We start from the raw sequence: 23,886 nt of genomic DNA on the forward strand, positions 1-23,886 counted from the left end.
CTACAGCTGAACTAGCACTGAACTGCAAAAGCACTTACAGTCCATTTTCAACTGTGCACTGCAGTTAAGATTTTTGCTTTATTATCAAAATTCCTACATATCATATATGAAAAACTTAAGGATTAATATCTGTGTAGAAGGGGAGGGGGAATAAGTCTTATCTTCTTAATAAATGAGGTTTCACAGAAGCTCAGCATTGCCATCTGCAACTATGTCAGGTCAACAGTTCACACTCAGAGAGCAGGCAGAAAAGCTGGTAAGACAGAAGACCCCACAACAAGACCTACCTGGTAATCTTTCTGGCACACCAGAATCCAGGAGATTAATGTTGCTTGAACAGGCTCATCCTGGGCCTCACGCTCAGTTTACCACTGCCAAGCAAGGTAATAATACTATATTCTGTATAGCTGTGTGCAGTGGTGCTGGCCCAGTGCACCAGGTGAACTGCTCTTCATTTCAGACAACTAGAAAAAAAACAGGTTCGGAAAAGTAACAAGATCTGAACACCTGCATTGGAGCCAGAGCTCCCTTATCTGCCGCAAACAAAATGGGATGCATAAGACAGTTTCTAAGCAATGGTGGGAGGGAAGATACAAAGTCCTTGCAACTAAGTTAAATCAGAAGTTTTGAAACTTTGTCCATAGACCCTCAAAATATTTACTTACACTTGTTAAGACCCGCTTTTCTATAGCAACTGATTGACACATGCTAGTTCCCATCATGCAATTACAACTGCAGAGCTGGGTCAAAACCCATCATCCTGTGTGCTTTACCTTCTTTGTATGCTTGTAAGAGATATTGTTCAACTGTCACATAAAAGATCCAATTAAAAGCCTCAGTCAAAAGGATCTATTAAAAGGCTGCCCGAACAAATGTGCCCTGTGCTGACACCCATCATGTTGTGCTGTGATCATCTGCAGATGGAAATAGTAACAAAAATTTTTTTAAATAAAAAAAGAGCCTTAGCATATATGCTACTGAAAGAAACTTTCAAGAAAGTTTGTAATTTCGCGTTTGCCTACCTCTATGTCAGTTATGATCCAATAAGTTCCAAAGACAGAAAAAAACCACATTTCATATAAAATAGATGAGTCCTGGCAGACCTAATCTATAATACCCATTTTAACTTATACAAGAAAAATGAATAACTGAGCACTATTAGAGGGCTATGGAAGCCAGGACTGTATAGACACAGTGCATAATCCTATTACCCCTGATGCCTGCTTCAGACAAACAAACTCTATTACAATGCTGGCTTGAAATCAAAGACAGACAGCAAACAGCTTCCCACATCCCTAAACTAAAAAATGTCTGTCAGACAAAACTGCCTTTGTGCCTGCTTTCTGACAAGCCAAGCCTCTTAAATCTATATTCCAATAATCAGTTCTTGCTTTAATGGAATCCTTGGATTCTATTTTTAGCCTGACAGAATGGAAACAATGCCTAGTTTGGAAGCAAAGGCAAGAAAGGCAAGGTTATCTTGGATGCAAATCTTTTAAAAATAGGAGGGCCTACTGTCCATGCTACTAGAATCTTCCTCAACTTCAGGCCTTACTACCTACTGGGGTTCCAGCTGAAGAAATCATTAGGCTACATTTTTACAGTAATAGCTTTTATTGGCATGAAAAAGAAATTCTAATACAAGTTGCATGAAGGACATGGGAAAAAAAAATGGCTGCAAGGGGAGGAGAGGAAGAGACCCAGCCCTGCGGTTCACTGTAACAGGATGCACTAGTTGCAACAAAATAACTTGGGAAAAATCAATATGTGCAAAGGTAACCAAATTCTGACATACCCTACAAAGTGGCTACAGCACTGAATACATTCCATGAAATACATAGCATCTAAGTGTTTCTTATCCACACTAGCCTCATGCAGAAGGACTAGAAAGGCATTACTCTCTCCCATCCAAAAAGATATGCTTTGAGAGCATGGGATACCTGATGTTTTGGGGCTAAAGGAAAGGGTGGAGAAGCTGAAGGAGCAGAGCTCCCCAAACCAAGGAACAAACAAGCTTAATTTAAAAACAAAGATTTGGAGAGAGTGGGGAGAAGAAAAAGAGGTAGACTTAACCAGAAAAGGACATACCAGTATTGTTGAGTTATAAAACCATTAAAACTTTCTAAATTAAATGAGGCATTTTGCAGTAGGTTCTCATTACCAGGGACACCAAACAAAAGTAGCCTACAAACTAACATGGAATTACCTTCCACAGCACAGTTTGTGTCTTCAGACTTCCTTGATACTTTCTCTTAAAATATCATTTCCCAAAAGAAATACCTGTGTGATTTCAATAAAACTCACATTCAATTACAGCTGATGGCTATAAATTAAAAAATAGAGAAAAGGGTTCATATTTAGGGCAGCTGCAAGAGTATACCTAGACTGCCACACATCTCCATGAAGTCCTTTTCTCCCCATTCCCTACAGAAGTATTTTTGCTTTCTTTGTCAACCAGACAATCCTTCCTGTTTTTAAGGAGTTAATTTCAAAGTGTACATTTACCAGTGTAGTTAAAATGGGCCAAAGATGTAGCTTAAAAAAATTACAGTACACATACCAGGTTTACAGCTTTTTGGGAGGGTGAGTGGTATGGGGTTTTTAAGCAGTATAATTTTTTCTCTCTAAACACGCTAACATTACAGTGACTTGTACCAAATAAAAACTTAACATACATAAAATGGACAAGCATACATCTGTTATCAGTGGATAATCTGACCTTATCAATCCTTGTAAGAAAAGACTGTTCGTTATATAGACATACCTCCTGCTAGTCACACAGCAAAGGAACTAGAAATATCAGCTGGCTGTCTTACAGCCAAACTGGGAGGTAAGGTAAGAAGTAACAGAATAATTGATGTATTGTCAAATGGTCTGAAATGCTGAAGAAAGGTCCAGACAAAGAGATTAAATTCAGCATTTTGAATTTCATCACAGAATGTCATACGTGGATATACGCCAAATACCAAGCATCTCTATAATATTCTCTTCCTAAAGTACTAAGTACATTTTATAACATCAAGGCATTGCAAGAAATCATTATATGCTCAATAACATGACAGCAGTAGAGAATCTACATTTACATGCATCTCAGAGGACACAAGTGATTATTGTGACCCAGGATGAAACAGCCCATTAATGCTGTTTTCAGCAGTTATCCGGAACCAGCTGCACTACAACCTGACATAAATGTAAACACAATGATAACATTAAGTGTGCTCTTTTATACTCAAAAGCTATTCATATAAATAGGTCATAGCAAGTTAGGTTTGCTTGATTACGGAGCAGATCATCTAGGTGGGAAAGGAAATTTTTCAGGGACAGGCAGCTTTTAATAGTGTCTTTTGGAATATTATCACTCAGTATAAACTATGTCAACTAAAAATAATAGCTTTCTCAAAACAATGGTTCTGTCTGTCATAACTTGCAGTTCAATGCTCTTGAGGAGGAAAAATGAGCAATGCAAACATTCACTGCGGCTGACTAATGAGAGGTATTGCAGTAAGAATATCTGTTTTCAGAGAACTTGACACTTCCTAAGACAAAGACATTAAGTTCTATCTGCTAGTGATCACACTGAGAAACTAATGCTAGTAAAACTACTTATTGCTTTGCTATGAATATTTCCAGTATGCCTTCATAGTTTATAAACTTTTGATTTGTGTACCCAAGAAAGATGATACCTGCATTTGGCACAGAGAGTCCACAGTCAGAGCTAAATTCAGTTTCGTCACCTTAATTCTGCTGTACAGAAAGCATACCCTGTCACACAGATGCATGATAAAAATGGTCCATTTCCAAGCTCAACAAAGTCTATACTACCTCCAAATGAGGTACACACACATGTAAATCAGACAGGAATAGCTGAGGAAGAGCATATACCAGACTAGTTACAAGAAGATGCATTAAGAATCTTGCTGCATTGGCTTTCTTTTTTGTCTTGATGGAGATACTCCAAACCCAACTCCCCTTAAAATGAGAAGTGCAGATTTGTCAGGTGGAGTAATCTGCGCCAACCCTTCCTTACATAGACACATTCATCTTGCATTGACAGACCTGCACAAGATAAAGCAGGATTATCCCTGCTTATTTGTTGGTCAGAACAACATGATGCTGCAGGAAGCAATGCTGGCGACTCTCTGAATATGCCCTTCTCACTGAGTTAGTAACAACTACCACATCTGTGACATGTGCATCGCTGCTTTGAGGAGGAAATAGCCACACAGAAATACCAATAGCTTCTAAAAACAAGTGGCCATGAAGAAATCCTACCACACTTTATTCTTAAAAATATAACTGTACTCCTCCCTTCTGCAAGTCAACCATACCCTCATCAAATCTTTCTAACTGTTTTTAACAAAAAAAGCTCTGGCAAGGAAGGTGCAGTCAAAGAGCTTTCAATACAGCTGCAGTATCTTTGGAAGGAAAAATCAGAGATTAAAGGATCCTGGATCACATCAGTCCAGGGACTGAAGAGTTGTACAAAAAAAAAAAAGGTATATCGACATACCTGGGGTCACAGTTTAAAAATGTAAGATCTTTGTGCAGACTTTCCCAGCAAACCAGAGTTATTAACAGCTAAAAGAACAGAGGTATGAGATCGTATCATCATGGCAAATGAAACAATATCAACTGTTTTTACTTATGTAAATGTAGCTACTTGTGACAACAAATACATTCACCTTAAAAAACCACTGAATTAACACAACAGAAACTGTTAGCACACATACATGTATTAGCATTTATATGCACACATTCTACTAAGAGAAAAAAATCAAGTTAGTTTATTTTAATCATGGGCAAGGAGAATATGAAAAGGGAATTAAACGTATCTAAATTTTATTGATTCAGCTTATTAAACTTCACTGGAATTCTGATGTGAAATATGCCTATCATATTGAGATGCTGCCCCATGTGATGTTTCCAGAGAACAGCAATACTCCAGCTCCTACAACAGAGTGCTACCCCTCCTGATAGCACTGCAGAGAACACTCAAGATCACACGGCCGCTTGGGAAGTGAACAGCTGTGACACTATGTGAATCGGCTATTTCACTATAGTTATATGACTATCCACATTAGTGATCCTTGTCCAACTTTGAAGATTCAAGTACAAATACAAAACAACTCCCAAATGCACATGCCCAAATAAATCCTCTGAAATGCTTGAATTCTTTTCTATCCATGAAGAATATTTACATCCCAGTACCATGCAAGCCAAGCTCATAAATGATTACATTTGGAACACATACAAGGGGCCCCATCAGAGATATCTGCTGTAGTATTTAACCTACTGGCACAAACAGGTACATCATCAGTAAGTGGTGACAGGTCACGGTAAGGTTAATATGTTAGTCATAAATATTAGTACCAAGGTGTAGAGCTATAAAGAGAAATAAGTTCTTAATATTTAGGTGTAGAAATGTTAACCTGAAAAATGCTGAAAGAGTTACACACCCTATAAAGACTACAGAATAAATGATTCTGGTAGAACAAAAGCAGAATCTGAATATGTGTTAATAAATCAAAACACAGCAAAATAACATGAAATGAGCACATAAAATCATATGCAATGAATATGAATGGTTAAATTTCAAATCGCACTTCTAAAAAAATCGCATCACTCCTGTGAAGGAATAGGAGCAATGCTTCAGAGAAGGTATTATGTTTTTATAAATTCCTGTAAAGCTGTATGTTCACAGGATTTCAAAAATGCATTTAAAAAATTCACTTTATAAAAATTAAGCACAGTGATAGTGGGCTGGTGTTCATTTAGCTTTTGCAAATGGAAAACTTAAATGTTAAGGGCAGCATGAAGACCCTCTGTATTGACTGATGGGTATAATCTATGCTGTAGAAGTATATAATCACCAAAGGAATGTTTTTAGCACAACTGAATGGTTTAAAATCAGAAGAAGGCTGTCAGAAAGAAAAACAGGAAATTAAGTAACAAGAATTGACACTCCAATAGGGAAAAGCGCTTTAAGGTGCTGAGACAAAAACAGTTACATGACTTCTAACCAGAAAGACCCCAACTGATTTATGCTGACCCACACAATAGTTACTTTGTTAGACCTTTGAGTCTAAAGTCTAAACATCTACAAAGAAATGTATAAAACATTGCTTTCAAGAATGTGTCCGTATGGCCTGTGTAGATGCATTTGGGAGAAGCTGCCAGGAACTGCCTAGCTGGGAGCAGGATGACACAGAAAGGCTCTGCTTTTTCCTAAGCCTTCTGAAGACTAACCTCTCTGGTTAACTTCAGGAGGATTTTGAGTTCCAGAGAGAAATGTCCACACAGAGCCTTTTCAAATTTTTGCTCTTCTATTCCTCAGCTTTACAAAAAGAAATACGATCAACTCCTGAAAGGAAGAAATGCAGTTATTAAACCTCCATCAGTTTTTTTTTTAAGTAATCCTGGTTACAGTACAGAGGAGTCTGCTCAGCTCCTTGTGTACAACTGGCAAAGTTCCCTGGATTCAACCCATAGAAATGTGAAAGCTGAGATCTGTCATTTCTGAGAATGAATGCAAGGGAGCAGCTTGGCTTGTCATTGTGGCAAACGCAGTTATGTAAAACAATCTGAGAAAGAGATGGAGAAGGAAGCACCCATATTCAGTAGGTACTTGAAAGTACCCATATCCAATCACAGCTCTAAGGCGGCTACGTTTATCTCTTTAAAGAGTCTAAATTTAGACTGCAGTAAGCATGCCCCTCAGTATTAAAAACTGTGTAAAGGGAATAAATGTAAATAGTGAAAACCAAAGTAAACCATTTTTTCCATTATCTCCCACTCCTTTCTCTGTCCATTTTAATGAAGCAAAAATTTACATATGACCCATGACACCAATGCTCAGCAGGAGTCAAATGGAAATGTTATTGTATTCATCTACATATAAATGAGAGACTGCTGATTCTACTACGATTTGAAAGAACATAGAATATTTAAAAGCAGAAGTACAACAGATGCTTGTTAAAACAAAGATCGGGCACCTTTCATGACAGTAAGTACAGAAAGAATTTAGAGATGGGAATAAAAAGAAAGCCATAATATCTGGGGATCTTTACTTCTTATGAGCCTTCACCACTTTTAAAGATTACTACATGTCACAGCAATGCAGTAGCCTTCACACCATGCATTCTTGAAAAACACTGCATTCCTGTGTCTTCATATTTGCAAATGTACAAGAGGTTACCAAGACCATCATTTCTGAACTATCATCAGCTAGGAGCATCGACAGATGATATACCCACCTTGAAACGTGAATGAACTCTAGATCCAAAAAAGACACAGCAACTGTTCCTAATCCAGAAACAAGAATACGCAAGCCACTCTTTTTGCACAGCTATATTGGTCTTCAGCAGCTCTACTTAAAATTCTGTAAGAGGGCATTCTAAATCCTTTAAAATAATCAAATGTGAAACAGCCCACATCTTTCCGAAATGGTAATTTTTAAGCAAGTCTGTCAAGGCTATGGAACGTGTATAACTGATACGTGGATCCATTAGCAGCAGTCAGGTCAATAACAGCAGGATGATCTAAAGATTATCTGAAACATTTATTTCAAGATTTTGTCTTTTTCAGGTCTTCCTGTTCATTTAGTTAACCCCAGCTTTTACTTATTTCCTTATAATTTACACTTATTTAAACTTTGACATATTACATCACATTTAAGAAAAACTCGGTGTAAATGACACCAGGCTGAGTGGTGCAGCTGACACACCAGAAGGACAGGATGTCATCCAGAGAGACCTAGACAAGCTGGAGAGTTGGGTCGTGAGAACATCATGAGGTTCAGCGAGGCCAAGTGCAGGGTCCTGCACCTCGGTCAGTTCTTGTACAAACTAAGAACTTCGGTTTGGCTCCTCGCAGACTCCTACCCTTTTTATACAAGCTTTGGAAATACTATACACCTCCCAGCAACTAAAATCACATTGTTTTTCTGGTAAATGAAAGGCAACAGTAGAGTGACATTGTTTCCATGAAGGCTCAAAGGCTCTGAGGCTGCAACTAATGCGCTTCTTTGGGAAAAAAAGAAAAAAAAGAAAAAAAAAATCTTACAAATCTTAAAAGCAGAGGCAAAATGCACTTACAGTGTTGGCAAGTTCCAAGTAGCTTCCTCCAACAGAGCTTCTAAAATTTGAGGCCTGAGCTAGAAGTCTTTGCAGAGCAGCCTGTTGAGTCACATTGCTTCCACCACACTCCAACACCTTTTGTAGTGTAAAATGACTCGGGAGGTCTGGACTCTGAAGGTCTCTTGCTCCTGAATCATACTCCCAGCTTTCTCTGGCTCCTGATAAGGCACCTAAAATGCAGAAATGGAAAAACATTCTAGTATGGACTGGGGATAAAGAACACCTAGAATCACAGAACATCTCAAGTTGGAAGGGACCCATAAGATCCATCAAGTCCAACGCCCTGCTCCTCGCAGGACTGCTTAAAACTAAACCCTATGACTAATGGCGTCATCCACATGCCCCTTGAAGTCTGGCAAGCTTGGTGCTGTAATCACTTCCCTGCGGAGCCTGTTCCAGTGACCGACCACCCTCTCAGTGAAGAACCTTTTCCTAATGCCCAATCTGAACTTCTCCTGATGCACCTTCATTCCATTTCCTTGTGTCCTATCGCTGGTCACCAGAAAGAGGAGGTCAGCACCTCCCCAGCCACTGCCCACCTTGAGGAAGCTGTAGACTGTGATGAGGGCACCCCTCAGCCTTCTCTTCTCCAAGCTGAACAAGTGACCTCAGCCGCTCCTCCTAAGTCTTGCCCTCGAGGCCTTTCACCATCTTGGTCTCCCTCCTCTGGACACACTCTAATAGTTTGATGTCCTTCTTATATTGAGGTGCCCAAAACTGCACACGGTACTCGAAGTGGGGCCGCACCAGTGCAGTATAGGGTGGGACAATCACCCCCATTGACTGGCTAATTATGCTGTGCTTGATGCACCCCAGGACACGGTTGGCCCTTTCAGCTGCCAGGACACACTGTTGACTCATGAATAAGCCTGTTTGCCCTTCCAGAAATTAAAAACGCAAACAGCTCTACCACCATTACTCCCCATTTTGCACATGCTGACAACGCCAGAAAAAATATTTTCAATGCACAGATCATTTACTGAACTACAAGATCCAGAAGGAAAAATAAAAGCATTTACATATAATATTTAGTATAGAGCAAAACCACTGTAATTTACAACAGCTAAGGACCACTGAATGAGTGTCAGTTACCACGTCAGATTGAAAAGCAGCACTGATCAAAGAAGAAAGGAGGAAAACCGTAATTCGCCTCTTTTTGTTTACTGAATACCAACACAATAAGTGAGTCTTTTAGCTGTATAGTTCATCACTTTTTATGTTAGCACTGCCTTTCTTATTATCTCAGGATTGCTTGTTTTATTTGAAGTTTCAGAGGCACATCAATCACAAGGTGTTTCATTACAAATCAATGCAAGAGTATGATCATGTAGCTACTGACAATGAATGCTTCAGAGGCAGTTTCCGTATCATGAAGCTACAGGGTTGCTGTTTCAGCATGTACAATCCTTCCAATTCCCTACAGCCAGAGACGGGCTTAAAACCTAAAACAAACTTAACCAAATTTTCTTATTTTATCAGTAACTATTTAAACCCTGGGTCCTTCTGCTTTCCTTACAACTGTTCCACTCCTTTTAAAATCTTCTAATGTTTTAGGCTCAAAAACTTCCTATGGCAAAACATTCCACGATAGTTACTAGATCATTTCATAACTAGATTATTTAATAAATAATACTAGATTATTTACTGTAAAATTTCATCCGTAGCATAATGAAGACTAAAAACAATTAAGTGACTGGTCCAAGCACATATTCTAAGTTAACAGAAAAGTCAGAACAGAATCCAGAGCTGCAGACTAGAGCAAAACTCTAAATCCACCATGCAATCATCAAACCATAAGTAACTGTCTGTAAAGCCATCCTATTAGTTTGAAAGCTTTTACTTTTTATGAGCTAGTTCTCTTTCTTAAACACGCATTAGCATTCTAAGTGAATGTTTACTAATCAGTGGTTATTACTTATTCAGCACAATGCCAGGGAAGAACAATAAACTATATAATGAACTACTAGGAGAATGCCTCCCCCTTGCCAAGAAGGTTGAATCTGCAAATGTGCAAACAGAAAACCTGCCAGAAAGGAAGCAAGACAACAACTAATCTGTGGCTTTAGGTCAACACCCTAACACCATGTAAAGAGTTATGCATGATGAACCCACTTAGGAAACCCAGAGATGGTTTACCTGCCTTACTGTACTGAGAATATGCTAGTCTTTAAACATATAAGTAGATAACAATACAAAACAAAAAAGAATTACATTTTATATAATTACAATGATTTATTACCACAGGTAGAGGTAACAATTAAAGATTAATTCAACTACTTTTACACCAAGAGCATGCACCACCATACTTAATCTAGCTACATGCTGCAAGCTCTCCAACAGAACTGAGCTCTGACATTGCTACCAGCAGATTTTACATTGTGTGTAGTGTACCATGAACAGTGACTTCACGCACTGTTAGGTAGGTAACTCTGCCCTCTTGTGGCTACAGTATACCCTACAGCAAAAAAAATCAGCAGCTCACCGAGCTGAAGCAGCAGAGATGTCTCAGGAGCCCACAGGAGACAGTGGATCAGTTCTGCCATCTCCCAGGCTTGACAAGAACACGGAAACAACTCTATCTGCACAAGCATAGCCACAGAATTAAGAGAGCTGGTTATATCATACAGATACTCCTGTTTTTACAGAGCTAAATATGGCACATACTTCAACAGACTATGTGCACTAAATTTCTGTTATGCAAATGGAATTGTTCTGCAAAAGAGCTTTCACATTAATTCAATTAACAACAGTAGCTTTATTGAAGACCCAAGTGGCCTTCACAGATTGCACCATCTGCTATCAGACTGGAAGCACTTACAACACTCAGCTGGCCTGTCAGTCACAGATGGGTCAGGCACTCAGGAAAGATTGGGTTTTTATAACTATACTGTAACTGTGTTTTTAACCAAAATTTTCTTAAAAGTTCAACTCTGTACTCCTAATTTAAAACATACACATTAAAAATGCAAGGAAAAGTGACCATTACAAGGGAAGGCGTTTCCAGTATTCTATTTTGGGCTTAACCCTAATCTCTAAATTTGCCCACTGTTTTCCCCACAGATTCCAAAACCCTGGCTGTTATGATGCTGTCCTGGGTCATGCACCTTTCAGGTCTCAGCTCTGCAGGGAAACTCTGGAGTTGTCAAAACTGAGATCTCAGTTGCAACTGATAATTCATCAGGAATTAACACACAACTCTTTCTCTTACAGTTGTAATCAGAAAGAAAGGAACATTAAGTATGACGGCACACCAAAAGCTGATAGCTGACCTGAAAACAAGGAACCTATAGTTCCTAAATATGTGTTTAAGAATTGGTCTTCACAGAACTACCCACATCCCACAGTTTTCCCTGTTGCTCTACACTTACTATGACATGAACCATGAAATCTATGTATTAAATGAAACAAAATTATTATAATGAAAATTCCCAGGAAATAAGCATGCCAGAAAATTTATGTTATTACAACTACTAAGCAGAAAAAGAAAAAAATTAGTTGCACAATAATTGTATCAGCCAAGTAATATAAGAGCATATAATTTCGAATTATACAATTAATATTTCAATTCCAGAGTAAGACAGTTAAATCAATCTTTTTTTGGACCGAATGGATACATCGGACTTGTCTAGAAGTGCCATATAAAAGCTTCTGATTCTACACAAGCTTTCTTGTGTAGAATCTTCTACACAAGTATTCTTTTAAGTGCCTTCCTAGTACCACCAGCACTTGCCTGTCTTGACCTGTAAATAATTCTGGGTGAAATTCATGTTATCGCCAACATTCAGTAACTAACAGGAACTTCTTGTTTCTAGCCTTTTGTAGAGTAGATGAGTACAGCACCTGAGCATATGTGGAATCATTAGCAGCAGTCAGGTCAATAACAGCAGGGCAACCTGAATACTGTCTGAAACATTTATTTCAAGATTTTGTCTTTTGCAGGTTTTCCTGTCCATTTAGTTAGCCCCAGCTTTTACTTATTTCCTTACAATTATTTAAACTTTGACATATGATATCACAACTAAGAAAAACAAAGAACAGTTTAGTTTGATGACATATACACATAAAGATTCCACAATCACAGATAAAATTTTAGTTGGTGAATTGTACCAAAGATGTTCAAAGTAACTTTAATCAATTCACTTGACAAATATCACTATGATAGGACACCTTGCCTATCTGCATCTTGCTAGCTTAATCTTCCTTTACCACCCGCAAAGCTCTCAGTAACGGCACAGGAGGTCTGTTTTCTGGTACTGGTGTCATCCCATCGTGCTGATCTGCAAGAATATGGCATTTCACCTTCTCTACTAACTTCTCTGCCTAGAAGCTTTGTATTCTGCAACAGAGAAGCAGGTATAAGTCTACCCAAATGGCCAGGCTTTTCAGTTTGGTAAAGGTTAACTTTACCAGTCGCTTCTGACGGACCAAGCATTATGTGATTTCATCTTTGCTCAGAGTAGGAAAGATAACCCACCAAGATGGCAGGGCACTGAAGATGTGTTAGTTGCTGAAAGGATCTGGGATACCAGGAAAAGCAGGGTACTGTAAGATTAGCCCTGTATCAGCTTCTCAAATGAGTCTGGCTCATGAATGAACATGAAGACAGTTAATAATGTTAAGATGCGATGAGCACAACCTGCCTGGAGGTCAAATAGCTACACCTCACTTAATGAGGAGGGTCTTAACAGCACAGGTCCAAAGTCTGATTACTGTTTTTCATGAGGTATGAGTGACATTTAGTTACTTAAACTTATCTGAGGAACTCTGACATTTAGCACAGAATATAACCTATACATGCACTGGGCACAGCTTGCAGCTTCTGGGAGAAATTTCATTCTAAAATATGATGATTTTACCACTGAGTGGGATGATTTTACTACTAAGAGTCAAGTCCTCTCAGTTCAGTGTCAGCCTTTGGCCTCAAAACCTATTTCAATCAGCCATTATTTTGTAATCAGAAGTTGCATAATTATTTTAAAACATTTTCTTCATGCTTTACTCTATGTATACAACAATTCCTGGAGACAGAGTCCATCTGATTCTACCATCTCATTTCACACACTGGATCCCTCAATGGGCATAAACAGGTTATAGATTTAGGCAATCAGTGACTCTGCAGTTTTTTTTAAGGTAAGCCAGACAGTTCCTGTCTTTTCCACTTCCATTTTGTTCAATATTCAAAATCCAGATTCTGACTGACCAAAGACAGAACCCTTCTGTATTCCAAAAGAATTATCTTACCAGAAGAATGGCTGGTTTTCAGCATTTTGTTTTTTGGCTAATCTTTCATTCAACAGTTAAAATGTGAAAACCTATCATGAAGAGTGGGAATTTTGAGCGCTTGTTCTATTAGTCAATGAAGGCAACAGGGAGGTTTGTGAAAAGGACTAGTCATTTGAAAGCTCCCTACTGACGTCAGCAATAATGATTTTAGTGGTAAGAGCATGACTGAATGAAGGGAAAAAACATACAAAATTAACAAAGAATGGTCATTTTGCACTTAGTAGTAAGCTGAATAAGACACCAAGGAGTAGGCCTAGCTATAAAAAATGGGGGTAGGGCAGGAAACCAAGAGGAATGGAAAATAAGTCTTCAGACATTCAGACATTAAACTCTCCTAAGTTAATGCAAAAATTACAGGGGCCAAATGCACTTTAAAGAAAATGTAGAAGTTGAAGAGAGCTCCGATTGCTCAAGCAACATATGAAGTACAGAAGATGAAAACAACTGAAAAGAAGCTATGCTCCATATGGGGATCAACTTTATACTAAGCCAACCTGACTAGAGAAGTGAAAATTCTGATTTTCAGATGTATTTAGAGCTCATTGGAACTATTTCCATTGTTTTCTACATAACATCATGTGTCTCCGTAACACCAATGTTCTCTATAACACAATAGAATACAAGTGTTCTCTCGGACATCCTGCTGCCTGTGCTGTTTTTCCTGTAAGAGTTATAGGAAACTAATGAGGCAGTGGGGATGGCTTTTTTGTTCACAAAAACCTTCTGGTAGAACTGTTTACGTTTGGACTGTAACCTACTTAAAACCTACTTAAGATCAAAAGATAACCACAAAAGGCTCTACCCAATTCAGTGAACCACTCCCATGTACGAATCAAAGATGAAAGGCTCCAGCTTCACTGTCCACGGTTACCACCCTAGTACATGTCCAAAGCCTGTCAGCTAGAGCATCTCTTTCCTATTTAACAGGAAACACATTTTAAATCTTATTTATTATTTTGCGTACAAAACAATATGAACGATAGCATGGCAACATAGTGATGGTAATGACTGATCCTCGCATCCACAGGTGAGTGAGAATGTTTTTTTAAAAATACAAAAAGCTGTCTGCTAAATGTCCATTATAAGTTCTAGCAGAATTCAGAATAAAATAGCTTTTCTTTTTTTCAAAAAAAAAGTCTACTGAGACATAATTTTTAAAAGCATTCTCAACTCAGTGCTCAGTCCTAATGAAAGTGTTTATCAGAACTTTTAGCAACTCTTCTCCAGTGACCTAGAAGGAAATAATTTGCTATGGGAGAAGCAGTTACGGGAAATGAGGAATATCTAAGACAAGGGTCTGTGGGATGGATCACTATCTAGGTCTTGTTCCTCCGACCATACCCATATATGGTTTGACAAACACATAGATGATCCTATGCTAGGCTATGTTATTTCAGTCTTTTTCTCCTTAGGATTGGAAGTGAGGATAACAAGCTCTACGGGAAGGAAGCCACAACTATAACCCACCCCAAATAACTAAGGCAAGTTACTCCATGGGAGAAATCTGTTTCCTGGAATTAGATCTAAGAGGAAAATAAATCAACAATTTTTGCTGTAAAAAAGAAAAGCCTTGGACTTCTCAGAAACGTGCATCCAACACCTTCGATAATTTTTGATAAAATTTAGTGTTTTTTAAGTCTCTCAAAGAACAAAAAGCTACAGAACACTTTGATATTAAGCTAAGACAAGCAAGTATACTTTGAAAGAGTATGAGCAGCATTTTATAGGCCTTTAGTAGTTCTAGGAACATATAATAGAATGCATATGCTTGATAGCATTACAAAGATCACAAAAATACTCATCAGTATGAAACAAATGACCTAGTAACAGCATAATGTTTTTGCCATGAAAATATGACAGAGAACAAATGGAAAGAGAAGTCCAAAATTTCACTGAAAGAAAAAAATTGCTTATCTTTGAAAACACATAAAACTAATACTCAGACAAGAATTCTCTTACAAGAGAATAGCATAACAGAATGTAACTCAGTAAAAGAAATCTTCTCCATTTATGTTTCTCAATGCCCACTGAAGGCTTACATATGGTTTTAGTGCATATTTTAAGTGTAGTATGTACACCAAGAGCCACCAGCTCATGCTTCATGTCCCCTATGTCCCTTAACTACAGTTACAATGTTTTCACTTTCAACTGCTATGTTTCTTCAAATCATCACAAAACCTCAATGGTATTCCAGGTTCACTGAAGTATCCTCAACATTGATACATTCAGAATTCAGGAATTCTGGAATTTTGTGCTTCAAGACTCACTACAGGGTATAACTATAGAGTAAATCTGGGAAATACTTAAATGCACCTTTAAAGAACTTCAGAGAGTTTAATCAGCACTCTCACTAAAGTACACTAGCATTTCTTTAGGTGTCTGGGTTTTGATTTTTTTTACACTCCATGACATAATTTTCTAAGCAGATTTTTACGAAGTATAAAAAGTACCTAAAATCTTAAGAAAGAAACTGAATGCCCACATGAAAATTAGGACAGATAAAAGAATGAGCTTGCCAAGAACAAAACCATAAAAGTTTCTACCAGGTAACTTATTCCTTATAAAGTCTTGAGCAAGTAAAACATTTAGTGATACATCTAGTGGAAGAAAAAGTTTCTCCCATTACCATTTCCCAGCCATGCAACACAGATTTGTGGATAAAGAAGCTGGGCTTGTTAAACTAGTAGCCCAAGCCATGCATGTTAACAAATATTTGTGGAACTTTAATCAAATTACCTTATTCAAATTTATTTCAATTACTGTAGAAATGCATATCTCTAAACTATCGTGGTTTCAGTACTTGCTAGCAGACTGGCATTGGCCATATAGGAAATGATGCAACAGAAAACAAAGAAAGCACACTATGCATGACACCTTCATACACACCTGTCTGTGAATCTGAAATTAAGGTTATCATTGAGACATGACAACCATTTCCTCTATTCAGACAGAAGAACTGGGTGATGGGAATGACTTTTCAACAATCTAGAAGCCAAGAATCCAGGTGTTGTTTCATTATCAAACTAAATTTTGACAGACCACTGATGGCTAACAACTGCATCATATTCATAACTCAATCTAATACTTCATTTGAAGTTTTTAGTAAGAGAGAAAATAATCCTTTTTTTTCCTGGAAATTAATAATCTCTAGTAAAACACAGTGTATATAGTAATAGGAAAAAGGGCACATAAAACATGAAATCGTACAAAGGCTAGATGAAGTTCCAACACACCTACCAAATACAGTATTTGTACAGCATGCACTGTACTTTTGAAAAAAGTTATTATGTCTCACATGGCAATTTTCTCTATATGTGAACAACCAGCTTCTCCCTGGATTATCTTCCACTCAAGACAATCTCAATTTGGATCTGACTTCAGTTCATGCGTATCAAAGCAAACAAACAAAACAGCCTGAGTTTTTTTGTCTGTCATTGGCATATTGTTGCTTGCTGTTTTAGGAACCATAATATATTAGATCTACACTAGTGATATTAGAAGCGGGCAGGGTGAAGAGCACATCACCATATGAGTCAGGAGAGGATAAGCAGAAATGTGCTGAGATGTGACCCTTGTTTCGCAAAAGCTAGAGAGTGGGATGCACTACAGTGCTCATCCCCAAGCCAAATGAAGCATGGCCTCTACGAAAATTCCAGCTGCTCTCTTTTGGGATAACAACCTTATCAGAGTTTCTGTAGAAAGCATAAACCAGGACAAAAGTGATGAAGTGATCCTATAATCCAGTTCCAGACTCCACACAGCAAGCCACAGCTCCATGTCTTGGCACTGGAGTTGACTAAGAAGCATAGACAGCATCGGCTGTGCAGGAACAAGCCAGAGCTGTGGTGGTCTGGAGAGCTGTGTGGTGCTAAGAAGGCCAAGGACCAGGTTCCAGCTCTAGCTACATGCTTTTGTCTGGGCAAACCATTCCATTGACTCTTGGTGACAGCAGCTATCAAGAATGACAGCATCCTGAGTTTCCCCCATGGGCATGTTCTGCCCACTGGTCTGTCTGTCTTCCCCCTTCCCTCCAATTTTTTAAGCTATTTGGTAATTTCAAAGACATTTGATAATGGTGTCAAAGTCTCAAATATACTAAATTCCTGTATATTCTATGGAAGGCACAGAGATGACGGACTCTTGTTAGTGCTCCTGCTGAGAAAAATGATGCAATGGGATGCAATGCTCAACCTTGATTAGACACCCTAGAGGGGAAAAACAAAACAAAAAGCACCAAAAAAAAAACCCAAACAACCAAACCACCCACACATGGAAGAAGGAGGATAGGAAATTGAAGCAAGGCAAAATTAGTTTATTCCTCACACAGCCAAAGGGTAAGCTGTGTTATTCCTGGCTGCAGGACACGGTGAATGCTAAAGACCACCAGAGGTCTTACATTTTACAAATACTCAAACCATAAGAAAGTCTCAAGCGAGTGCGTTGCCCTATCAGACACCAGAGAACCCACTCTGCAGGGATGATTTCTGCGCTTTGGAGATTCACTGGTGTTTAACTTATCCTATACATTGCAGTTTTAATAAGATTAGTCAGCTGTGAATTACAAATCCCTTGGAAATCCAGGTTCATTTCTCCTGCTGCACATAGAAATTAGCACCCTGTTTCTAAAAATAAATAAATAAAAAACCCCACTACCTATATTCTGCTTTGCACAAAGACACCAGTATCAAAAAATGTTTAAAAATAATAAACTGAACCACTTACAGTTAACATAAGTTCATACATAGTTAAATTTGGCCTAGCAGATATTCACAGCTTTTCTAGTCAAACAAATCTAAGATAAAACTTAGCTCATAAATCTCAAGACAATCTGCAGCACACCTTTGAGTCCATATGAGCTCTGCAGTTTTTAATTAAATAGAGCCTAAATAAATGTAATTACTGCATCAGTTTCTTGACAGAAATTTGCAGTAAGATCAAACATGGAATTAATGGAAAGCAAAAGTAAGGATTTTTCAGCCCCAGCTGGCTTGCCTCTCATGTTTACCCATAAGCTTCATTTGAGGATGAATTTCTACCACTCCTTTTGATTAATTCTCATGCTTGATCCACAATGTAAATAAATTATCATATCAAATTTTCAAGGGACTTATTTTCAGTAAAGAGAACTGGGGAGTTGGCTAGGAATTAATTACTAACTAGTAATCTACAGCCAAAGACTGCTTATGGATTCTGGCATTCATAACTCCTTATCTAGAATATGAAATCAGATCAATAAGTACCTGCAGCTTTCAGTGGAACCATTCACCTGTCTAAAGAATTTACTAATAGACAGTACCATTTCTTGTTCATCCTCAAAACCAATCAGTATTAGAAAGTCTATTCTTTATTGTGAGGGGAAAAATGGCAATTTCCTAATTACCTGTAAAGAGCTAGACAAATCTACACACACATAATATAAATAATTCTGACTCTAGCTTTTACATAAGATATATGTAACTATATAACACTGAAAAACATGACAGAAGCCACAACTGTTCAGGCAACTTCCCGCCATAAATCATTAGAGGTGTAGTTCTGCTGAACTATAGGCTCTCATTCACCAAGCAATCCATTTCAATCACTCACTAGATGATTCACACAGATTTATTGTACCTATCGTGGCTTTCAGCCTCCTTAACTGGAAATAGAACCCACAGATCTGATCAGTAACTGACATTCTTCCTGTATTTCCTACTGAAATGACATATTAAAGAGTCAGGTAGCATACGGTCATTGCAAGAGTCCAGAAACACTTTCGAAAGTTATTTTATCAATTTTTATTCGATTTTTAAGCCACATCAAAAAAATACTAACAGAATTCATATTCCATTTCACTTATAGAAAAATTACTGGTTATTACTTGCAAATTATTGTTAAATCTCCTATTGACATTAATACAGTAGAGCAAGAACTACAATACATTACAGTAGCTTTGAGTTCTGGATATCCACACAGCAAAAAGCATCATTCTAAAAACTTGAAGAATGTCCTTTTTCATGCATTTGAATGAAAGATTAAACTTTTAAACCTATTCACTCATTAAATTGTCAAGATGGTAGATATGGATGCAGGTTTGGCTTACTGAGCACATATATGACTGGGTATTAATAAACCTGAATCCTGCACCTTGACTAAAAGAGTCCACTAGTTTCCTCACTTCTGCATCCCACCTAGAAACACAGGAATCGAAACAGTTTTGGGCAAATTTGGGCAAAATTATTAGCATAACTTTATCAGTGATAAAAAATGATGAGTGGAACGAAGTTCATTAGTCATTTAGAAGTACGTATTTCTTAAAACCTTTTTTGCCAGTTATTTTCTTTATAATGAAATGCAAAAATTATAGGTAGCAAAGACAAACGATTTTTTAGATATATGCATATGTTTTTGCACTCTTTAAGAAACTGCAAACAGCTACAAGAAAAGCCTGCACAAAATGGTGCCTGAGTGTTAATCTCTGCACAATTACATACAAACTTGCAGTGTGAAAACATCCATCTATGACTACTACTCAGCGGTAGTCAAATGGATTTTGAAATTTTGTAATTTATGCACCCCACATGGACACATGATAACAGCTTTCAAGGATTATCAGCAGCTGACAAATAATTGAGGAATTAGTCTTGAAAAGAGTCCTGTAAACTATCTTTAAAACTATGTTAATTAAAAAGTGTTCCTTGTCTGAAAACAAAGATACACAAAAAAAAGAACATCCACCAAGTTTATATGTTTGAATTCACACGTGATGATGTCTCCTGTCTTAAACAATGTTTAGAAAGCAATGGCAAACAGTCAATATAACTAATTGACTCTTTGATCACTAACAAGCACATACGTGAGCCCTCAAAGACATGAAAGGCGTGGAAGCATACACAGATCAAGCTTGACTGCAAGTATAATTCCTCAGCTCTCATCATGTTCATACTCTGTGCAGTGTTTACATAGCAGAAATACATTACAGTGGTGTTTCCTTGCCTCTTTAAAAAAAGATCTGTAGACCATCTTGAAGAGGGCTGCGACAATGGTTTTCTTTTACAACCAAATAAAAAACAGTTGCATTCTAAGCGCTCATTATTATTACTTCCTCCCATTCTATTTTTGTTTACGGGGGGGAGCATCTCCATATGTTCTCTAATTATTAAAAAGTCTTACAGAATCTGCAAGAGTGAAGGCAGGACAAGTACAAAAACCATGAATTCCCTATAGGGTTAAAAACACAGTACAGTAAAATAGTCAGGCTCCATCAGCTCAGACTGAAATATACCAAGACAGGAAATGCCAAGGTCTTCTGGACTTCACTCAACTTTTGGGAAAACAAAAATTACAAAAAGAAATATTAATGCACTCACCAGCTTTAAAAAAATGCATTAAATTCCTCTTGTACAACTTACAGAAATTGTAAAATGGGAAAAAAGAGTAGGGATTGAATTGTACACATTAACAAATTTGAATGTTTACCTATGACTATTTATTAGCAGCAGTTAATAAGATTTCTTTGTGAGATAAATTTTGAAACTGTAATGCAGACCTTTCTCCAGTAAAGCTTAGGACCCACTTATCTTTTACCCTTCATTATTACAAACCATAATTATTAGAGTGGTTTGTCTAAGACAGAAGATTTTAAAACCCAAGCTGCCAGAAACCTGGTCTGCAAACAAGGAAATTTTGTATAGCAGTCTGAGGGCAGAAGTTTTGTTCTGCAGGAAAATACAACAGTGGCACTATTGAAAAAAAACAGCTAACAGAAGCAGAAGATAATTGTATGAGCTAGGGAACACACACTATTCTTAATCTAATTAAAAAAGAAGGTATTAAACACATTCTTAATTTTGAAGTGTTGTCTGATACAGCTCCTGGAAGAGATTCATGGGCTGGAAATGCAATTGAACCTAAGGACTGTGAAGATTCAATATAGACAGTGATGGACAAATGGGCATAGAAACTACGGAGTTAATCTTGCAATTCGAGAATGTATATGGAAGAAGGATAGACAGAGGAAATGTTAACAACAACAAAATATGTCTATGACAACATATGACTATGAAGACAGTGAAAGAGATGAGAATAAACAGAGCTATGAAACAGATTTACTATGTTGAGACGCCAAAAAGAAAAGCCAATGAGCATGAGATGATGGGATGGTGAGGGAGAAGTACAGTCAATCTAAAAAGCAAGAAGATATGGAATTCACCAAGGACACAAAGCAAACAAGGAAAATTTGGGTGCCTGAGATGACCAGCCAAAAACATGTGCAGAGTTACCAGAAGACAGAACAACATGCTAAACCCACCCCAAAAAATAAGTAAATTAAAAACCCAAACACCAAAACAAACCCCAAAACCAACAGATGCCCAGTTTTACATTCCAGGAGATTGACTACTGAAAAAATAAAGACAGGTGTGACTGATCAGTAAACCCCTACCATGGAAGAAGGCTCAGAGATGGGCCAGGGCAATGTGCCCCTGAAGCTCAGGGAATAATGCAGGTGGGACTGATCACAGCTGTTGCAAAAAAGCTGACCTGATCTCAACACCAAGGGGACCCCAGGGTGGCCTTTGCTTTAGATAAACAACTATCAGCAGCTGAGTGAATCAACTGGTGATTTGTTTCTCCCTGAGGTAATTAAAAGAGAGAATGTCTCCCTGAGTTAGCCAGGTCAACATGGGGCAGGAGTGTAAGTGGCTCAGCCCAACATAACGACTATAAAAACATAAACAGCTAACAGAAGAATTTCAAAGAAAGCAATGGGCTTGAGCTGGCTTTAACCCACATATGTCTTCCCAGCAAGACTGAGGATGCCCAGTGTCATGATGGCGAGCATATTAGAGAGCCTGGTAACATGAATCACATTGCTATGGTGATTGAACTGTCTATTGCAACTTGCTACATTCTGCTACCTGTAACTTATATTTGTATTTTTTCAGTATGTTTTATATCACTCTGCTAAATCAGAATTCCCCTGTAACATCAACTATCTTCAAATAAGTAAATCTGATGTTAAACACGACACCCTCCATATGTGGAATATCTAAAAGAATCTAGTCAGAGAGAACTGGACTCTTGACAACAGGTCAGTTACATGAGGAGCCAAAACACAGAGAAGCAAACTCTCCAGGAAGATGTATGAAGTACATCTGACTGTAAAAAATATTCCTAATTTAAAGTGGGACACAAGGAAAGAAAGACTAGTGAGATGGCTAATGGAGGAATACTCATTAAAGGAGTTTTTTCAAAAATTCTCACTCACGTAGCCTAAACAAAAGGTTGAGATGACACAGCTCTAACTAAATACAATCAAGAGGTTGACGGCTGCCTTCTGACGCATGGATATAGGCCAGTTCTAGATCATGGGCCAGCAGTCATGCTTAGCTAGTATGCAATTGCTGTAGGGAGCTAGAGCGCTGACAACATCCCCAGCTTCTTCCACAGTACCTTGCATTTTGGGATTTTTTTGACCACACAAGCTGTGTCCTCTGGTCTCTTGCATCTGTTACAGAGTGAAAGGAAGCATTTTGTAGCTGTTAACACTTCTGTTCTAATGCAGACTGACCACAGTGCTATCAAGGACTGGACTCAACAACGCAGACAATCCCTCTACACCCCGTGTTCCCGCAGTGGGAATGGCAAGGATTTTTATTTTTTTGGTCCTGGGTAGAGGGAAGGCAAAAGGAAAGGAGAACTTTTGTATTCTCTAAATCACAAGGCCCTTCCAGCACTCAGATCCCCAACTAAGTGGAATGATTTTTAAAGCATCCAAGAAATATCCACATTCCTATGGTATAATGACATCTGAATGACAAAAGACTATATTTCTGTCATTATTTTAAAAATTTCTACCTACCTACCTGTCTGGGCCTTACAGACAGCAAAGAGTTCACTGGATCTTCAGTTACCAGCTGTGCTCCACAGCACTTAGCCTTCCAAGAAAGATTGTTTTCTTGTGTGACTAAGGTTTTTAGAAGAGGATGGCCTGACTGCATTGGTTACAACAGCACTCTTAATATATGATGAAATTATGCTACAGCGTATTTACAAGGCCTTTTAGGAGAAATCCTAAGGCCAGTAAAATTGGTAATAAACCCCCCAGAGTTCATCTGTTGTTAAATTACACCAACACGACATTTAAAAGGTATACCTACCTAAACTGTTATTGCTGCTAGTTGGCCAGGAAGCTATCCTATCCCTTAAATTTTTCTTTTTACAAGAGTCATCCGATATCACAGAAAGCTCCACTTCCTCCTTCCTGATTTCTCGTACCAGTTCCATGCGGCACTGACTAAAATCCTGGAAGGAAATTTTTCCATTTTCATCTGCTCCCAGCTGGTGCATGATCTCTGTGACAGACTCCTCCATATTCAGCTGGCGGCACACCATCAGCAAGTCATTCCTAAGGATATTTTTAGAGGGAAAATGGGGGCAGGGGAGGGATGAAGGTGGAAGAAAGGTTGGAGAAGTGGGAACGGAGAAG

At 38.1% G+C, this 23,886-nt stretch overlaps 1 protein-coding gene across 5 annotated transcripts in view; it reads right to left on the reverse strand.

Annotated features, from left to right (window-relative positions):
* The window catches only part of MCC (MCC regulator of WNT signaling pathway), a 237,752-nt gene that overhangs the window by 184,779 nt on the left and 29,087 nt on the right, over nucleotides 1–23,886 (reverse strand). For 3 of the 5 annotated variants that reach the window (XM_064438842.1, XM_064438843.1, XM_064438840.1), the window contains exons 2-3: nucleotides 23,558–23,805; nucleotides 8,094–8,305 (exon numbers count right to left, since the gene is read on the reverse strand). In XM_064438842.1, coding sequence (XP_064294912.1) covers nucleotides 8,094–8,305; nucleotides 23,558–23,792 — 447 coding nt within the window. In that variant the 5' untranslated portion in view covers nucleotides 23,793–23,805. The remainder of the gene's footprint in view (nucleotides 1–8,093; nucleotides 8,306–23,557; nucleotides 23,806–23,886) is intronic. The other 2 variants (XM_064438844.1, XM_064438845.1) reach the window with 1 other exon arrangement.

Source organism: Phalacrocorax carbo, chromosome Z, assembly GCF_963921805.1.
Source record: "Phalacrocorax carbo chromosome Z, bPhaCar2.1, whole genome shotgun sequence".
NCBI lineage: Eukaryota > Metazoa > Chordata > Aves > Suliformes > Phalacrocoracidae > Phalacrocorax > Phalacrocorax carbo.